The sequence below is a fragment of the Neophocaena asiaeorientalis genome, unplaced genomic scaffold (assembly GCF_003031525.2).
Source record: "Neophocaena asiaeorientalis asiaeorientalis breed wild unplaced genomic scaffold, Neophocaena_asiaeorientalis_V1.1 scaffold251, whole genome shotgun sequence".
NCBI classification, from domain to species: domain Eukaryota; kingdom Metazoa; phylum Chordata; class Mammalia; order Artiodactyla; family Phocoenidae; genus Neophocaena; species Neophocaena asiaeorientalis.
In genome coordinates, this window is record NW_020173377.1 from 4224140 (window position 1) to 4244685 (window position 20546).

A 20546-nucleotide genomic window follows, 5' to 3' on the forward strand; every position below is an offset into this window, starting at 1 on the left:
CTCTTGATCCCAGCACTTCTCACTGTCTTTAATATGCTAATATGCACCGTGACTCTGCAAGTGAGGGAGATAGTACCTATTATTTTCCAAAGGCATTTGACAAACTGAACACTTTTTTCTAATAGTATCTCATAGAACTTCACTTTCATAAATGTGTTTGGGAAATGTAAACCTAGATAATATCAACCAGGTTTTTGTCAAATTATTCTTTGTCTATTTTCCCACAGCTCAGTATGACCCACACAGTTGAGGGGGGGAAACAGCCTCTATTGACACAGTGGCTTATTAAAATAATAGTCTACTTCACAAATAATTACATTTAAAAGCCACATAGCTCCTGCCCTTGAGAAATAAGTCTGTAACCCAAGTAGGTCAATTCTGAGGAGTTCCTGCATTGTTGATCTTGTGTCCAGACTGTCACAGTGCTAATCTTTATCTTATACCAAAAAAGTAACAATTGGTGGATGTATTATTATAACCGACTACTCTAAAGAAAGAAAACAATATTTTAGTGCACCCTACAAAAGTCTTCCAAAAATGGCAGTCCTTGCAATTCAGATGGAAAACAGAATGAGTTCTTCGAATAAATATTTAAAACCACATATTACACTACAGGGCTGGTACTGAAGGAGACGAATTTCCCCCATTTTCCTGGATTCCCAACTCGAAGACATCCCTACCACTGACACGAACGCTCTATGTGGGCAGCAGCATTGACAGTGGGACCATGAACTACCCTCTCAGATGGCACTTTTAATTCATCACATGTATGCATCCTTCAGTTAGTCCCAGGACCCCAGGATTTCAGAGTTGAAAGGGCCCTTATCCCAATATAAGCCTCTTGTTTTGTAGACAAAAAAGCAGACTCGGAGAGAACAAAAATCCCTTGCTCAAAGTCACACAGCTAATTATAGACCGAGCCTAGAATAGAATCCAGATCCTCAACTCCCTTGGTACTTTCATCTCTTGCTCACTCAGACACTAGAAGCCCCACTGCAGAGCTGTGCTACATAAGGCCTTCTGGAGCTTCTGCTGTGGCTCACCAAGTCTGCAGCTACAGAAACATCCTCATTGTTACCTCTTTCAAACCTTCCATCCCGGAACAAGCAACAGCCCAGGAACACACTCTCCACTTTACTTACAGAAGCTGCTGCAAATAAGATGCCTGGGAAAAACACCTTTAGTCAGAAGAAAAGATCTTGAGATATTCAAGGGTAAAAGAATTTTATCATACTGATTGTTAAATGCCCAGCAGGTAGCACAGCACCTGGCACACAAAAGTCCTCAAAAAACATCAGTGGGACTGCTTGCTGAACTGAGGCAACATGAAGGCAGAGCTTTAGAAGCTTTTAAGAAGCATTTAAGTCTATCCCATTAATTAAAAGAAGTTTAACCAGTACTCTATAAAATCCATGTGAAGCCTCCTTACCCGAGGTTATGTCATCTAACTTTTCTACCTGTTTTTGGAGTAGCCTGACCATTATTTTCACTGTTGCTATAGTTACTGTAGTTGAGACCTGAGGAAAAATGCCAGCTCTTTCTCTTGTTTAACATCACCAAGGCTCAATCTTCTCACCTGTAAAAATGGCTTCAAAGATGGTAGCAATCTGATTTGTTTGTTGGGAAGTTCAAACAAGTCAATGTGTATACAGAGCAATTTGGCCAACTAGGCTTGGTTTTTAACAGCTGCTTGTATTGAGAAAATTATGAAAGCTGGGTGGGCAAGAATCCTGAGATCAGATGTGTTTGTCTGTTGTGGGTGTCAAAGGGGAGAGGGCAACATACATACTGGATACTGGCTGTAGATGCCGTGGTGCGCTGCCCAGATTCCTCTTCAGGGCTGAGAAACTCGCTCCCCAGCTGCCAGGGACATGCCCTCCCTGAGAGCTGCCTTGCCCTCCCCAGGGGTTATGTGCATCCATTGACTGTTGATGAGGGGTTACAAAGGCCCAGCCCTCTCATCTCAACTGGGCTCAACTCCATCCAAAAGGCCACCCCAACTCCAGAAGAACTGATAGGAACTGCTGAGGCTTTTGCTACAACTACACTACAGTTCAGTTTCTTCCCGTGCCCAATCCTGCTTCCCTCCCTTCCTGAGAGCACTCCCAACCAACCCCCTGCATATTAATCTCAGATTCTACATTTCCCAAGGAACTCAACCAAAGACATTATCCTTGGCCTAGTTCATTGCTCAGTAAAAAGTAGCAGCTATCGTTGTTACTGTTGAATTCTCTAAGCAATCCATACTTGTTTTCCATGATAAGAGACTTCCTGAGTCTCTATATGGGTGACCAGACTCTGTGAATGAGAAAAAGTGGCAAAGATAGAAAAACTTAAACCAATTTTTATTTATCATCTAAAGTATCCTAAGCTTCACAGACAGTTCTCATAGCAATTTTCTTCACTGCCAATTTGCCACTTCTTTATTTATTCTATCTTGAAAGAATATCTTGTTTATAAAATATGCATAAAGCTTAGTTTATTGTGAGGGGTAATTTTATGTTGTCTTAGACAGTCAATCTAAAATCCAGCACTGAGGGAGCACAGGCCTGATCTTTGGACCTTTGGGTTAATGGTTCAAATCCTACTAAAGGCAGATGTATCTTATGGAACCAGAGGTCTGCACAAACAGCATTGGACAAGAATGCAGAAGGCCTGGGGTCTGGTCTCCCTTTGGCCAATAACTCCTTCTGGGATCTTGGGCAGGTCGTTTGCCTTTGCTGGGCCCTACTTTCCTCATCAGCAAAACAACGGGCTGGTATTAAACAAAGTCTATGGTCCTTTCTAGTAAGAAAAACTTATGATGGCTTAACCTTGCAGGGTTTTTTCAGGCAACATAAATAAGAAGTGAGGGAGAGTGTAAGAGCAGAGAAATTAAAAATGTCATAAATCCAGATCACCAACTTCCCAAACACGTATTACAGGAGAGACTATTAAGTGAATAGGAACAAGATTTTAGAGTTGTATTTTTTTTTTTTGCAAGATTTCCATCTAAATCATTGCCCATGTCATTGATTGTCATTTCCATAATCTGGAGTGTTTGAATATACAGCTTAGCAATGCTTTGGACAAGCCGTAAGTCAAAGTTAACATTTTTTTAAATTAACCATGCCCAGGTCTCCACATTGGCCAGCGATGGTCTGAAATACCAACATCTATTAGAAAGAGGTTATTGATGTCAGGGTGACATGCACTGTGATCTGTAGGTGCCCCCATGACTAACCCCTGGTAGCCATATCTCAGGGTAAACCTGCCATAGTTACCCTGGCCAGGAAGAGCTGGTTTAACTGGACTGGCTTTTTTGATGCATGCTGAACACGATTGCCCCTAGGGATTACCGAATCCCAGAATCCCACGTGCGCGAGTCATTATGTAAATTCTACCTTTGAAAAAATAGTAAGGTGTGCCATCAGAACTTTTTTCTTCTTCCAGTCCCCTTGCCTTCAAAGTGTAGTAATGCCTTCATTGTGTCTACTTTGAAAATTATACTGCACATGGTATGGATTCAAGCAGAACAGAAGAAAAACATACTCCCAAGTACACACCTTAAAAATCTCACTTCTCAGTGGCTTTTAAAGCATGATTTCTGGTTCACAAACTTTCACCTGGGAAAGGAATATCACCCCATGAAAGAACTTTGAGAAGCACACAGGGCTCTAGCTGAGCTGCATTATTGTTATTATTGGCTAACTTGATCACCAGCAGTGATTTTAATAAACATATAAAAATGATGTCTCCAGTTTACAGCCCAAACCTCACCTCAAAATAAACCCAGAGGTCAAAGTTAAACAGAGGAAAAGCAGACTCTACAAAGCAAGCCCCCCTTTCCCTAGAGCTGAAGCACACCCTTCCTTTGGCACATCTATGTCTGCGTCTAATTCTCACTGGAGATCATACTAGGATGCAGGTTGCCTTCCCCTTATCAATTTGTATTTCTGGGACCAAAGGCACAAAAATGGGATAATATTAAAAAAAAGTCTCATCCTCCTAAGGAACCTCCACCTAAATGAATAAGATTATCAGATCATTCTAGCAAGATTTCTTTTTCCAGCCCCCATCCCCTCAAGCTTTGTTATTCCAGACCATTCAAGACGCTACTCCCATTTTAACAGTGATTTCATCTGACAAATATGTTACATTTCATTCTGCAGGATCTTCTGTCTTTGACAAACATCCACTTTGCTGAGAACTGCCGAAGAGGCACAAATGGAGCGAAACATGAAAACCCTGCAGCAAAGAATAATGAACTCCACTCTGTCTCCAGGGGGTAATTTAGTAGGTAGATTAGGCAACACTTGATTAAGGGTAAACCTCTCTTTTCCACAGAAATATATTGTGTTTGTACAGAGGGCCTATATGAAGTGGAGGATTAGGTCACAAATCCTCAGGAAAAAGCAGAAGACATTTCTCAGAAGAAATATGCAAGTTACTGCACGTCTGGAAAAACAAGTAATACTTTATTGGGAGGAAAGAAGAAAAACTCCACATACAACAGTTTTATTTACACGATTTCACTTGGCTTCTTGGAGCATTTGTAACAAATGGTTAGCTCCCAAATACATTGCACAGGATGCCTTGTCACCCCTGACAGTCTGTGCCTTACTACAAAGAGTAACTGACTTCAACTCAAGGCTACTAGAAACTGATTGTCAAATAAGATTTTCTGAGAATGCCTACAGGGACCTGCTACAACAAAAGTCATTTTTTGGCTCATGGGGGATTATAGTGTGAAAGAAAAACAAATGTCAAAATAAATCCCCAAGAAAAGAAAGCACTTCTGTACTAACCGGCAGTCCCCCTCGCCAATGTTCTGTGTCCTCCGCAGACCTGCAAATACTTGAGTATTTCTCATCGTCTGAAACCATGAACAGATTTGGAAATGTTGGATGAAGCTCAGTCCACATGTCAACAACACGATGGAATTTATCCATAATTTAATGGAACTTCCCAATCTCTACCCATCAAGGTAGAAAATCACAAGACAAAAGAAATAAAACACCTCGGAGTATTAAAAAAAATCATATTAAGTTCTAATGAAAATTTGAACAAATGTGGATTTTTCTTTAGGATGACTTTTCTCATCTTTCCATATGTTGAACAAGACGGCTGAAATGGAGCCTTCCTAAATCACTCTACACCATGCCAACAGAACAGCCATGGAAAACTAGGAACTAAATAATCATATTTTGACAATGATGAATCTCTTAACTCTGCTGGTCAGGTTTCTTCCAATGGCAGTCGTTAGAAGTGTACCATAACACATGAACATAGATCACAGTTACAGTAACAATTTTAAGCTTAGGGAATTGAACTTAACTCAGTGACTTAGAGAGATGAATATATAGATATAAGGCTTAAAAACTGCTGCTTAAAAACGTACGTGTCCCTCTGTGAAGAAAAAACTTAGCAAAGCTTGGGAACTTCATAAAGAACTATATGTTTTGCTGAAATCTACGCATTTTTGAGGTTTATGTTGTTTGTTACACTCTGTCTGTTAGCGGATTCCAACTCTAATTGGAGGAGCAAAGTAAAGGAAGTCCCATTGGAAAAAAGATATGGACGCACAGAGCTGCACAAATTGAAAAATAAAATTGTCTTTCTAGGTTTTTTTTTATTTTTTAGAACTTTACTAAAAGGACAAGAACAAATGGGAACATTCATTTGCTTTTTAAACTGATCACACTTGCGTTTAACCACTGGAAGAGAAGAAACTTTACAGTTCCCTGGGAACCTATAATTTGGAAACGGAAGCATACAAGAACAGACTTTAGTTTTCAAGCAATAAATTGAAGAGAATTCTGCAGACATACAACAGAAAAGAAGCATAAAATATTGGCGCATGTATTTCTTAGAATGTTAGTTCATTAACTCGATAAGCTGCACAGGGAAAAATGCAGCCAAAATCTACAAAGATGTCCACTGGGACTTCAAATTGGCATATTTACTCAGCAAGAAATAGCTAGAGGTCGGCAGGTGGGGAATGCACCCCATTCTGGTAATGACGATTTAGGGTGAATCTTCGGCAAAACACCTTGTTGAAAAATGTTCATGTGGGCTCTAGTGGGATACACAGAAGCCCAAAGCTCCAAGGCCAGTCATAAATATTATGCTCTATAATCTGTGTCCTGGGAAACAGTTCTAAAGAATTATACAAGAAAATCATGATCTTTCACATCTTACTTTCACACACAATTCAACATAAACTTGAAAAATGTTTTAATTTTTCCTCTTATTGGCCAAAATGGTTTTTTAATGCTTTATTGGAAACTTTCATTTACTGGTGTGTGCTCTATATCTGTATTACTCATCAGTGTAAAATAATTGCAAAGTATTTGTTGGGTGATACTCCCAATGGTCACTGTCTTCTATGTTTGAAAGCTCATTATCAGTCTCTCTGGGAGAAAGCTCTAATAACTGAATGCCACACACATCAGGTACTATGCTAGGCTCTTTCATAAACCTCATCTTATTTAACCCACCCATGGACGTAGAGAGTGTAATCCCCACTTACAGATGAAAAAAGTGAGGGTCAGAGAGATTCTCTGCCTTACTCAAGGTCCTGAGCTAAAAATAATAAGGGCCACTATTGGAACACCAGACAGTTCAGCTCCATGGGTCTTTATCTTTCCCTTCCTGCTCTCTTTGCCAATTCTCAAAAAAAATTTTTTTTAGAACTTAAATTAAGAACACTCTCTATTCCTATAGATTGTGGGTATTCCTCTGGGGAACAATAACTCAAGCTACTCAAGGTATTTTCTGACACAAAAAAAAAACCCTCACACAAACACGCTGAACTGCCGTCTGTCTTCGATGGGTCAAGCTGATCTAGCTAGGGTGCACTCTTAGTCTCTTTATTTATACCACATGAAACCAGTGGGATCAGAGCATGAGGTTGTGTAACAGAGGCTGCAAACCAATGGTCAATTCACCAGCACGTGCTTCACTGGACCCATAGAGTGCTTTAAAAAATTGAACCAATTTTCTAAACTCCATGGATTGCACATAAAAATTCACATTTTATGACAGACAGAAGGTCCCTCAACCCTAGGCCCACCTTTGTGGCAACATCCAGCCAAAGCTTAGTGGTCCCAACTCCTTTCGATGAGGCATGGGCTCTTGAGTTCCCTCAGTCTCCTTCACTCTCAATTACATCCATAAACTAAGGCCACTGTAGCTGTAATTTTTCATTATATTTATGTTATTGTTTTTCCTATAATAGAGAAATGTTTCTCCAAACCTTATCTCTTTTAACAGATTGAGTGACTGGTCTCAATTCTTCACCCTTCCTTGTATCTACTTCTTTACAACGTTCTCTTCATGGACAGAGTACACTTCCCCAATCCTTGACTATTAGCTTATACATGTGTCTTGAAGTGGGGTGAAAAATCATAATGTTAAAGACTAGGCCTTATGAGGCCTAGCATGCTTTTGCTTACTGTCTTGTGCCTCTGCTACCGTCATCAGAAGAGTTTCCCTTGGGTGGCTGATGCCCCTCCAGCCTGAGTCTCAGACTAAACACATGTGGAACAGAGCTGCCCTGGCCACCCACAGACCTGAGTGAGAAGCAGACGTGCCCACACTAGGCCACCCTGGAGCAACTGAGCTACTCTGTCCACCTAAAAATCTGTGAGAATAACTACTAATGCTTTAAAGTCAATGAGTTTGGGGGTGATTTGCTACACAGCATTATTATGGCAATTGCTAACTGATACATCTCTACCAAAAAAAAAAAAAAAAAAAAAGCTGAAAGAACCAGACGTCATAAATTTTCTTACATGCAAACATGTTTCTTACTTATATGAACAGCTTGGACCCTGAAGGCATTTGAGTTTGCAATTCCTGACATAAAACTATAAACTTAGCAACTAAAGACGGGTGAGCTTGTGAAACGTTTCTTAGCATTACTATATTTCTAGGTTTGACTGAAATGGCCCAGTTTTTGCCTACATCCTGGTTTGGAAAATAAATAACATGGTCACTCTATCTACATTCAAATTTGTCTCCAATTTTCATACCAACTGGATGAATCTCTTTGACCTCTCTTTGGAGCCTAAGTGAACAGCTATTATTATTGCAGGCAGTACTTTACCTGAGATTTTTCTGGATGTAATACCTATTTGGTTGGTTGAAATCATGAAGTCAGGGTGTCCAACCATTACAAAATGCTGGTGTAGAATCAATCACATTTAGTAAGTGCCAATCCCACATCTACCAACCAGTCAACCAACCAACCAACCAAACCCAGTTGACTGATCCTTAAAGGGATTAATAGGCTAACTTATAAACAGGAAGTACTTAAAACAACAGCAATACTGAAAAATCAAGTGCCCCCAGAAAGGAAAGTTCTGTCTTCAGAAGGCAGTAATTACTGCATCTGAGTACATCTGCTTAACAATCCAGGAAAGTGGGAGTTTCACTCTCTATTAACCTTAACCAGAGACATTTTCATCAAAATTAATCGTGATTACTTTTTATTGCATTTCAAATGCTATCCTTTATTTGGGGTGGTCAGGAATGCAACTAAGCAATTCCAGACCATGCTATCTTTTATGAATATGCCTATGAGGTAGTTATCAAGGCCCCTCATGAAAATACTGCTATACTTAAGTTCATGGGCCAAAACAAGACATTAATTTCCATAACTAGATGTGTCCTAAGAAAAAATTACTATATATAGAAAAAACAAAAACTTTGATGCTCAGTGCATATCAGAGTAGAAGTATATAAATACCCATGCATGTAATAAATATTCTAAAAAATGTTTCTTTTATCTTTTCCTTGTTACTATAATAACAGTTCATCATTAACACTTATTTTGACCATAGCTTATGCCAAGTACAGTTCTAAATGCTTTATATGCATTGACTCTTTAATCCTCACAATAACTCTGGAGTAGATTCAATTATTATTCTCATTTTACAGATGAGGAAATTGAGGCTTAGGGAAGTTAAGTAACCTGCTCAAGGACGCTCAGCTAGTAAAATTTAAAGCTTGAATCCCAGGCACTCTAGCTCCAGAGTCAGCTAAGAAAGGTAACAACAACACTTAACTTCATTGCCACCATGACCAACTGGTCTATTGTGTTTTGTGCTCTGACTGTACCTTGCTCTCTGCAGCCTCTGTACTTTCTCTGATAGTTCTCCTGGCTGGTGAGCCTTCTCTACTGCTCTGTCCCTTCCATGTCAAACTTATTCACCTCCAATCCCATCAATCCCATGAAGTCTCTCTGCCACTCCACAGTTTTCTTACCTTCCTCTCTTAATTCTCCAGAACTCTCGCTATTTGAAGACAGTCGGATCTGGATTTCAGTCCTGACTTTGCCACTTATTAGCTAAATAATTTTGGGCAAGTTACTTAACCTCTAACGGCCTTCTTCTTCTCATATATCAAATGGTAGTGAATATACCCCTTATTATGGTTATAGTGGATCTCTGTGATTTTACCTGCCTAGCACCTGTTCTGAACAGAACTCCTCTCTTTCTTGTGGGAGATCACCTGTCCTCAATCTCAGCCCAGCAGATTTGGGTGAGGTTAACCCTTTCCCCCTAGGTTCCAGGTAATCATATAACTTGATCCTGGCCTGGCCAATTTATTTATTCTATCGGCCTTTGAATTTTTGCTAGAATTACTCAGAAAGATCCTTTCTCCTCCCCATGTGGTGGCTGCGCTTATAGAATGTAGGCTGGCTGCTGGTGGCCATAGTTGGCATCACTGTGGACAGCCTGAGACTCAAGGCAACAAAGAGCAAAGCATGCCTGTGAGTAGAATGAAGACAGATTCCTGATGCCATTGCTTGAATATCTGCATGTAGTCAGACCTGAATTCCTCTCCTGGTCTTTTCAGTTTATTAAGCCAACAGATTCCCCCCAACTTTTTTTTTTTTTTTTTGCTTAGTTCAAGTTGTTGTGTTCCTGTCACTTGGAAATAAGACTCCCAACTAACCCAGTTGACATAAGAATTTAATAGGTGCTATAAAGTACATAGCACAGTACACAGCACACTGAAAATTCAATAAATGGTATCCACTACTGTTATTGTTCCTCTACATTAGTTTCTTGAAGGCAGGAAGACCTGAAGTCAGATCTATGTCCACCCCTTACTAGGATGCCACTTCATAACTTTTCTGAGACTCTAGTATTACCTTATATAAAATTGCCAGCATTATTGTTGAGGAATAAATAAGAATACATGTCTGACAAGGCAACAAAATTCTGCAAATTTTAGTTATTATTATCTCAGTTTGTAGGCTCTAATATAACATCTCATAAGATTCATGGGAGAATTAACAACCAAAACCCTGGGTGTCAAAAACATTGAGGAAGCCATGGATTCAAATAAACTACCAGTCCATCTTAAGATGATACCAGGAGTGTAAAAAGGACCTGATGCTACTATCATGCTATCCAAATCAGGCATCGATGTAAAGGGGCTTCACTGACACCATTAAGGCACCTCCAGGACACAGAGAAAAAAGAAACTAATACTGACTAAGTAACCACCTTGGGCCATGTTCTGTGCAAGACATTTCCTTGGACTTCCTACTCTGGAATAATTATTTATTTCTCTTTTGGTCAATTAAAAAAATGAATTATGAGTACATATTGAAATTATCTAACTTCTTCTATCTCCAAGGAGGAAACCTAATATATAACTAGAGAAAGACACTAATTAATAAGCAGAATTTAACATGAACTCTGGCCAACTCGAACTTGAACTGCTCTGTTTAAAGGCACACTGGAATAAATAAAGGGACTTCAAAGCAAATGCCCTGTTTTAGCTTGAATGTTTTATTGAACACATGGGGAGAGCTCTTTTGCCAAAAACAGGGATGGTTAATGAGGAAAAATTGGTGTTTTCCATCAGCCGGTTGGTTTCCGAGATAGGCCATCCATTCAGAGATAACTATATTCCACAGAAAAGACAGAATAATGATCACAGCCTTGGAGTTTTGAACAAAACAAAACCAGTTCTGTAAACTGTCTGAAGTCAGTTTAATGCATCCTCTTCCAAATACTTTCTGTGATAATACTCATACATTTCCCTTCTGACACCAAAACAAGTTCAATATAATTCTAAAAGGAAGACATTTCTGTTTGAAGCTTCTTGCCAAATCTATAACTGCAGCCCTTGCCTTTTAAGGTGAGGTACGGGAACCAAGAGACTGTGTGTAGCATTACGGTAGTCTCCACCGTAGCCAGCCTTTCTTGGGCACTATTTTGAAAATGATGCTTTGAACTCGGAAAGACCTATTGGGCTCCCTGGGAGTACACTGTTAGTGCTGGACTCAGAGCAAAGGCAAGTCCACCATTTCCATGCATATTTTCCCACAGCAAGGAGTATATGTTGGAGGGAGTCAATCTCCAATTATTTAAGGGTTAAGAGGAGAAGGCTGGGCTCACCTGCAAATGCTGAGAGTTGTCCGCCATGCTATCCTCTCGCCTGCGGACTTCTTCCAGTAACTGGGCATTCTTCTTTTTTTCCAACTGTTGATTGTGCTTGAGGTTGGCCACCTTCTTATTCTGATCCTTCATATGCCTGAGAAAAGTCAGCACAGTTTGGTTAAATTCAACCAGTGGAAGATAATGTGTTATCATAATAGAAATACTAAGTATAGAATATTTTGCTATGGGTTCAGAAAAATTTCGGACCTGAGAATGTTCCATTCATTCAACCACAAGTACGTCTTGAGCACTCACTCAATGCCAGGTGCCAGAATGGCAGTGAGGCTGCAGTGGTGAATGAGAAAGGTAAAGTCTTCATCTTCCTCATGGAGCTTGGAGTCCAGTGGGGGAGACAGACAAGTACCAAGGAGACACAACTTAGGATTCCTAATGTTGAAGGAAATAAATAGGATGCTGTGAGAGATGATGATGTGCATTATGTGTGGACAGGCAGTGGGGTGTGGGAATGACTGCAGTCACTGTGGCCAGGGAAACCTCCCTAAGGAGACGAGACTATGGGTGAGACTCGAAGGATCCAGCCAAGGAGACACTAGTGGAGGAGTTCCTCAGGTAGAGAGAACAGCAGGTGCAATTCCCAAGGCAGGAAAGACCACAGTTACTTCTACAAACTGGAAGGTTGACGTGAGGCTAGTCCAGGCAAGGCGGGGGTGGGGTGGGGTGGAAGCGTAACTGCAAAGGTAGGTGGGACTCAGTGCACAGAGGCCCCTGTGGTCTGTGATGGGGCATTTACTTTCTTCTAAGTGGTTGCTTTTCTAATTACTATTATTCTTTTGGATCACATTCCTATTTTGAGATCATAATCTATTACTTTGATTTTAAAATAATAATTACAAGGCTCCAATCAAATACACTGTCATCACTTAGTTCAAACAGAATAACACTTTGGCTAATCACCATGTTAAATAAAGCCCGGGTGCTTGGAATAAAAGATCTTAATGAATCTATAGGATGTCAAAGTGCAAAATCATAAAGTGATCAAGTGAGTAAAAGACTAAAGACAGAGGACAGGTTAAAAAAACGTGTGTGTGTTGGAGGGAGTTACAGACTTAATGTGGACTATTTCACCAGTAGTGTTTAGCAAAACATTCCACAGATTTAGGCAACCATGTCGACAGCAGCTGCTATAAATCTAATCCAACACATGAGCAGGCAGGAGGGCAGTACAGAGAGCTCAGAAGCAGTGATTCCAGAAAAGGAGAGCCACAGAGCAGAATCACTTGGGGTCCTTGCTAATCCCTCTGTCCCCTCTCCCCAGCATTGCTGAGTCAGCGACTGTTACTGAGCCCTGACTCCTGAAAGAAGCGTACTGAGAATCACTGCTCTTGCAAAGTTATGAATGAGATGAAAACTAGATGATACGCAGCAAACATGTCCAGAGGAAACCATTAATAACCAGGTGGAAGTCACACTCAACGAGAAACCCTTATTTCTAGTTCTCATAAAATTATATACTCCCCTACTCCCTCCCACTCCAAGAAAATGAAGTTCAAGAGAATCGTTGATTAAGCCAAAAAATCTATTAGAAATCCTGCTAATAAAAATATTCAGAACACTTTGGCTCCTTATAAATATTTACAGAACCAACTGAAGCAGTGATTTTAGTATTCCTGGTGGCACTTATTAAGGGGGTAAAAGGTGAGATAGAATAACCATCTTCTTAGTCATTATTTGGATCGGATAATCACTGTCTGATAGTTCTCAGTTTTACAGGATACAGTACTGCATACATATGAAACTATGAACTAAGTCTACTCACTAATCTACTTTTAGGAGATTGTCTTTTGGTTACTATAAAGATGTTAAGAATGACCTTTTGCTTCCTCATTGAAAAAGAATATAGTAGTTCCAAAGCTCATGCTAACCCAGGGCAAGCACATTTTCTAGTTGCTTAGGAAATAAGATCAGTGCTCAGTAACAGAATGTGATGGAGAGGTCAGTAATATTAGTGAGGTGGTTTAATTAGAGAACATCTTTATAAAGAAATATTTTTAGTACTTTGAAATACACACTTACACAGAGCTAATTGCTAAATATTTCCCCTGCAAGTACCAGTGATAAATAAAATTGATTATTATTACAAACATCATTTGCACTGTTAAAAAACTCCCATATAGTTCTTGGAGCAGTTTGAACATATTAGACCTTACCTCCTGGGATATTACATGTTTTTTCAATCCAAAAACAAAAAAACAAATTCAAAATCCATGAATCCCTGAAAGCTTTCCTGAATTAAGAATGAGTAGCTAAGAAAAACGAGAAGCTGAAGTTCAGACTCTGTGATGGAGGCTGATCATCAGCATTCTCCAACCATCCCTTCAAATACTGTCTTACTTAGGACACCAGTGATTAGAAAAGAAAAGCTGGGTTTTGAATGGCACTGCTTAGGATTTGGGCCAATTAGATCAGTGCAGAGTAAGGTGATAAAAATGACCATCTTGTCTCTGTACACGTGAACATCAAGAGATACATACACAGTGTTCAAACTCCTTTGCAGGAATGCTATGGTTCTCAAATGTATTTCTAGCATTGGAAGTGTTTCTTCTAGTAAAAGCATACTTGAAAGTTAAAAAGGGAAGGAAAAATTGCTCTGCCAGAGGTAGGATAGAGGTAAGGAGTAGGGGGTGCCTAGGAACAGGTGATCAGCACCTCACCTACTACACAATCTCTCTCAGGTGGCCCTCAGGGAAGCCACAAGTTTGCCTGAAGCACAGGTCAGAAACAGCAATTTACAGAGTAGGAGGAGAGACAGGGAGGCAGATAGAGAAGTCAGGAAATTTAAAAATGTGAGATACCTTGGAGAAGAGTAAATGCACCCACAGAAGCTCACTAGAAGGAATGACCATAGTGAGTTTTGCTACTAATAAACTTGACATTTCCAAGAATAAAATCTGTAAGTGACTTAACAGTCCTCTTACCACCTGCAAGAGTAAATTCACACTGCATAAATCCTGCTAAACTCAGTACAGATCTCAATTGTCTCTAATTTAAGAAGGCAGAGCTCCTGGGGGTACAGACTGCAAAGCCCTCTGGCAATACTGCCTCAGGGGAAGGTGTCATTGACACCCACTTCCCAAACTCCCACCCACTAGGCAACTCAGGCATTCCAAGGCTATGCCAGAGACTGACCTACTCCATGTTTGGGAAAAGAAAGTTTTTTTTGGAGTGAACTATTTGTGAAAGGAAACACCATTAAAAATATATCCAAGACACAGTTTTTCTTTTAAAAAGCAGTTACGGGATCGGGGGGGTGGATAGAGGTTAGTTGGAGAGCACAGTGATAGGGTCAGTTTTCAATGTTTGCCTTAAATTGACCAGTTTCATAAAGCAAGTCATGTCACTTTTCAAAATTCAGCCATCATTAAGAAATTTGGACTAAATTTAAAAATTCCAACAGGTATCAAGATCAACAATGGCTACCATATTAAGAATGAATGCCTGACGTTTCTCCAAAGAAGACATACAGATGGCTAACAGGCACGTGAGAAGATGCTCAACATCACTAATTATTAGAGAAATGCAAATCAGAACTACAATGAGGTACCATCTCACACCAGTCAGAATGGCCATCATTAAAAAGTCTACAGGGGCTTCCCTGGTGGTGCAGTGGTTGAGAGTCCCCCTGCTGATGCAGGGGACACGGGTTCGTGCCCCACAAATTGGTGCAGCCACTATGGACAACAATACGGAGGTTCCTCAAAAAAATAAAAATAGAGTTGCCACATGATCCTACAATCCCACTCCTGGGCATATATCTGGAGAAAACCATAATTCCAAAACATACATGCACCCTAATGTTCACTACAGCACTGTTTACAATAGCCAAGATATGGAAGCTACCAAAATGTCCATTGACAGATGAATGGATAAAGAAGATGTGGTGTGTGTGTGTGTGTGTGTGTGTGTGTGTGTGTGTGTGTAATGGAATAGTACTCAGCCATAAACAAGAATGAAACTATGCCTTTTGTGGCAACATGTGTGGACCTAGAGATTATCATACTAAGTGAAGTCAGAAAGAGAAAAAAAAATACCATATGATATCACTTAGAAGTGGAATCTAAAATATGACACAAATGAACTTATCTATGAAACAGAAACAGACTCATAAACATGGAGAACAGACTTGTGGTTGCCAAGGGGGAGGGCGGGTGGAGAGGAATGGATTTGGAGTTTGGGATTAGCAGATGCAAACTATTATATAGAGAATGGATAAACAACAAGGCCCTTCTGTACAGCACAGGGAACAATATTCAGTATCCTGTAATAAAGTCTAATGGAAAAGAATACCAAAAAAATGTATATATATATATGTATAGCTGAGTAACTTTGATATATGGCAGAAATTAACATTGTAAATTATACCTCAAATAAAATAAAATTTAAAAACGGAATAAATAAGCAGAATTTTGCTATTTTCACTAAAATAATCCATCAAATTAAAATTAGAAAGTATTCTCTAACTTGCTGTTGAGAGAGCATCAGGCCCTCAAAAATATTTGAATGAATGAATGCTTGCACCTATGTCACTGTCATCTCTCTATGTTAATATCTAATAGATACTATAATATTGTTTGAACTTAGAAACCATATCAAATACTTTCAAAAATCCTACACCTTCTATGAAACTCAGAATAAATACTACTTTCACCAGGTTTGAGATCTCTTTCATTTATTTAAACCTTTACGATTTTTAGTTCTCCTGCCTTTAATACCATACTTTCTCCCACTTATCATACCGTGTTTGAGGGCTTAGTACCTCTCTTTTTCTTTCTTCCCAAACGAAAGAGAACTGTTCTCTAGAATTACATAGCCTGGAGCATAGGACAGGAGATGCATATGTTTCTCTATGGGCATGTGTACATTTGCATATAAACTAGAAGATCAAAACTTCCCTTTTAAAAACTCCGCAGAAACAAGATGTCATTTTTTACCCATCTGCTCTCAAAATCTTTAAAGATTGATAACATCCATTGTGGGAGAGAATGCAGGAATCCAGCTCTCTCACATGTGGTCAGGAATGTCATGGACAAAAGCATTTTTGGAAAGCAATTTGTAAGTATCCACCACAGCGTACATACCTTTTGCCTAAGCAAACCCACTTCTAGGAAAGTAGCCTACAAAGATGCTTGCACATGTGCACAAATATATGTGTACAACAGTTTTCATGGTAGCACCGTAAAAGTAAAAATGTGAACAATGCCTAGTCATCCATCAGAAGGAAACTGCCTGAAGAAATCAAGTACATTCATACTACAGAATCCTAAGTTAGTTAAGGACATTAAGGCAAAACTGAAGTATGGACACGGAAAAACCTTCAAGACGTACTGTTAAACAAAAAAGAAAGCAGGCAGCAGAATAATACATATAGTCTGACCTTTTTTATGTTAAAATATAAAAGCCCACTGGGATGTGTATGTACACACAAATGGAAATGTCAAGTATATATACTCCTGGAAACTCCACACCAGTCTATAAACAATGGTTATCGCTGAGAAAGGTAATTGGATTGGAGAAGGGGGAGCTTTCACAGTTTACTGTATGTATTCATATGTGTTTAAGTGATGTATAAATACAGACAAGGAAAGGCACAGATACTAAGTGCATAAGCCAATGATTTTTGACTAATCAAAATATAGAGCCTAGCCATCACCCAGCCTCATGTCCCTTCCCCCTGCCCTAAAGTAATCTCTGTTCTAACTTTTATCTACATGTATTTGTTTTGTCTATTCTTGAACTTCAAAGAATCATGCAGTACATGCTCTTTTGTATCTGACTTCTTTGACTCAAGGTAAGGTTTTGGTATCACTCATATTGTTGTATGTAAGCTCTACCTTACTACTGAATAGTATCCCATTGTTATGAATATAGCACAGTTTGATTAGCTATTCACTTGTTAAGTGGATATTTGGGCTGTTTCCAATTTTTACTGCTAAGAATAAGCTTGCAATGAACATTCCTGTACCAGTTTTTCTTTTCCCCTGTGGACATGTTTTCATTTCTCTTGGATAAATAACTAGATGTAGGTTTAACTCAGGGTGTAAAATGGTACAACCACTGTGGAAGATAATTTCTGAGTTATATGAATCTTCCAGGAGCAGCTGCAGTGCAGGGGCTAGTAGCATAAACTCTGGAGCCAGACTGTCTGGGTTTCCATCAGAAGTCCACTACTTTATAGCTGTGTGACCACAGGCAAATTTCTTAACCTCTCTGTACCTCCCATATAAAATGGAAATAACTGTGTGTAACTCACAGAGCTATTGTGAAGAGTTGATAAATTAGTACAGGTAAAATGCTTAGAGCAGACTACAGTATGTTCCCTCCCTCTCACACTTAGCTTACAATATGAATGTAATCATGTCTTGTGCAATATTGTGAACACATACTTAGTGTCTTGCTCCCCACACCAGAATAGCAGGTATTCCAAATACCTCAGGCAATGGATTTTGGAATGCATTACTAAACCCTTTTTGTCATACCTTTAGTTTCCACTTGTGATCTCCTTAATAATAAGATAAGTTACATTCTTGGAAGGTTATCCTAAAGAAAGTGTTGCAGGAAGGTCATGACAAGCATGGGTAAGTGAGCTGGGATCCTGAAGTGACTGCACAAGTAGACGGGCCACACACACACAATGGAAGCTGACAATGAGTACTGCATGCAGAATTTCCCATAATAAAAGCTTTTACTTTTAACCACTGAGATGATCCCACTTTTTTTTAAAGCCTGTAAACACCATTCAGTACTTCAGCATAGCTATACATTTTAGAAAGCTCTCGTAAATAGTCTAAAGCTAGTTTTACAGCAGGCACAAACGTGCTGAGTATCAGGGGCACGATATTCCTTCCTGAAAGAGAAAGTCTCTGGGCAGCTTGGCTACTTGAATCTAGCTCTCCCCCCGCCCCGCAAAAGAGCAACAAGTAGGGTTAAGGTCTTAGGACTTAGTTCCAGAATGAGCGAGATCTCTTGGACGTTGTATTTTGCAGCATCCCCTCAAGAGCAGCCTACCAGTTTGGCCACTAGCTTTGACGACTGCCTAGGTCCTTGCCAAAACCCTTCAGCAGGATGCCCACTACCTCCCCATGCTTTCCTTCTTGACTTCCCTCCTCAGTAGATTCCCCCTCCCCTCCCTACCTATAGTCCTTTCTCCCTTCATTCCCTGGAGGTAAGTACCCTCCCATCTCCCTCGTTTCTGTTCCCACCTCCTCTGTGGTGTTTGGGGCTGCACAAGGATCCAGAGACAAGGCCACCTTCAGTGAAAGCACATGATGTCAACACACCTTAAAGTGACATCATTTATCATTTACCAGGGCGGTTGGATATACCCAGAACCTGATAATATAGCTAAAGAAAGAAGGTGTTAAAGGGCAGGGAGCATTCAGATTTGAAAACTTGAGAAGTGGATCTTCCCAGAGACAAAGAGAGTCCTAGCTTTTCACCGTAGAGTATTGGGTCCCACCAGCAAAACTCTCCTTGGAGATGATTTAATAAGGCTATTCCTCATTCAGTCTGACGAGAATCATTTGAGACAAATCAGGTCAAGAAACAAGACAGTACGATGCCCAAGACCAAGGACTTTGCTGCCAGACTGGCTGCATTCTCATCACAGACGCATCCCTTACTAAGCGTGTGACCCTAGGCAAGTTATCTCACTGGGGGGTGGGGGTATTCAATGATTTCGTAAGCCTAATGCTCTTACAACAGTCCCTCGCACACAGTGGGTAACTTATAAATGTCAGCCTGATACCCCTGACCCAAATAACCCTCTTCTAAAGAGTATATCTACTCCCCTCATTGCTGATTTCCCCACATGAGCCAGGAAAACCTAGAGAACAGATTACACAGCAGAAGATGGTCACAATCAGCAAGAGAAGGGTTTGTTTTCTAATAGATATTTCACTTTGGGGGAGGTTTCAAAGGGCTGACTGCTTTCAACTGTTCTCCCTCACCCTAGCCCTGAAGAATCTCCTCCGCCCAAATATCAATGGAGCACTACCCTAAGTATGAACGGAACCCAATGACTGACAGCCGAAGCTGAAGAGAGTAGATGATGGGGGTCTGTTAGAGAAGACCCCAGGGATAGAGTGCAGAGAGAGCCAACCCTCTCTGATGCCCCCTTGCCCTCTTCTAGATGCACCTGGTAGGACTGGTATCCACAGGAAATTCAAACGGAAAAGGCAAGGTCTATTCTTCATCTGTCTCAGAACTCAATGTTCAGTCCATGGGCATTTAATAATAAGGCACTCTTTTGTCAAGTAGACCATACACAGCTATAAGGATCACATGATTACCTAAGAAGCTTGGCTCCAATTTACTATTTACCAAGTAAATTTTACTATTTTACCAAGTAAATTCTCCCAAATGGGTATGGTGACCCAGAGGGAGCAGCCTGGTCATGTAGGCCTGAGAACAAGAATTCTTCGACAGCGAAGAATTCAATCTCATAAAATGAATATCAGTTTATTGTCAATGAAATGGTACCCAGTCAAAGTAGAAAGAAATAAAATGAAACTGCACTGACAAATATAACAGGGCATTATTACCCAGTAAAAACACAATAACAAACCTAGAGTTGTCATTCCTATAAAGTCATTCTTCAAAGTAAATTGAAAATCTAAAAGGTTGAGTCCAAAAGAAATGAGCTGTGTTTCTCTTTCCTAATTTAATTTATATTCAATAGACAGTTTTTTAAAATCTACACAGTTCACAGCAGGCTGATGGCTTGTTCTCATTTATGCTGCTGAGAAAAGCTTTCTAAAGTCTAAAAACAAGGATCACGGCAGTGTGGGAAGACACAGAGTTAGCGTCTCCCCACACCTAGGGCGCCTGCCAGCTGCTGGTGGGGGACTCTGACGCCCAAGGAGATGGGAGGAACCCCAAAGTGAACCGGTAGGACATAGGGGTACTGAGGGGGGAGAAGTGGAGGCCAGACAGGATTGGCGCCTCTGAGGCCTGGGAGATCAGGATAGGCAGGTGGGAGGAGTCACCCGGGAGGAGCCATCCAGGAGGAGCTGTAGAGGAGCAGAGGGCGTTTGCCCCTCCCACTCAGGCCCGGGGAGACTGCTGAGCTCCCAGGCTGGTCCCTAGCCC

The 20546-nt window shown here is 40.3% G+C and overlaps 1 protein-coding gene across 1 annotated transcript in view; it reads right to left on the reverse strand.

Moving 5' to 3' along the window:
- Positions 1-20546, reverse strand: part of ERC2 (ELKS/RAB6-interacting/CAST family member 2) — an 823240-nt gene that overhangs the window by 341055 nt on the left and 461639 nt on the right. Inside the window, exon 12 of the mRNA XM_024746387.1 lies at positions 11400-11535. Within this exon, the coding sequence (XP_024602155.1) occupies positions 11400-11535 (136 nt within the window). The remainder of the gene's footprint in view (positions 1-11399; positions 11536-20546) is intronic.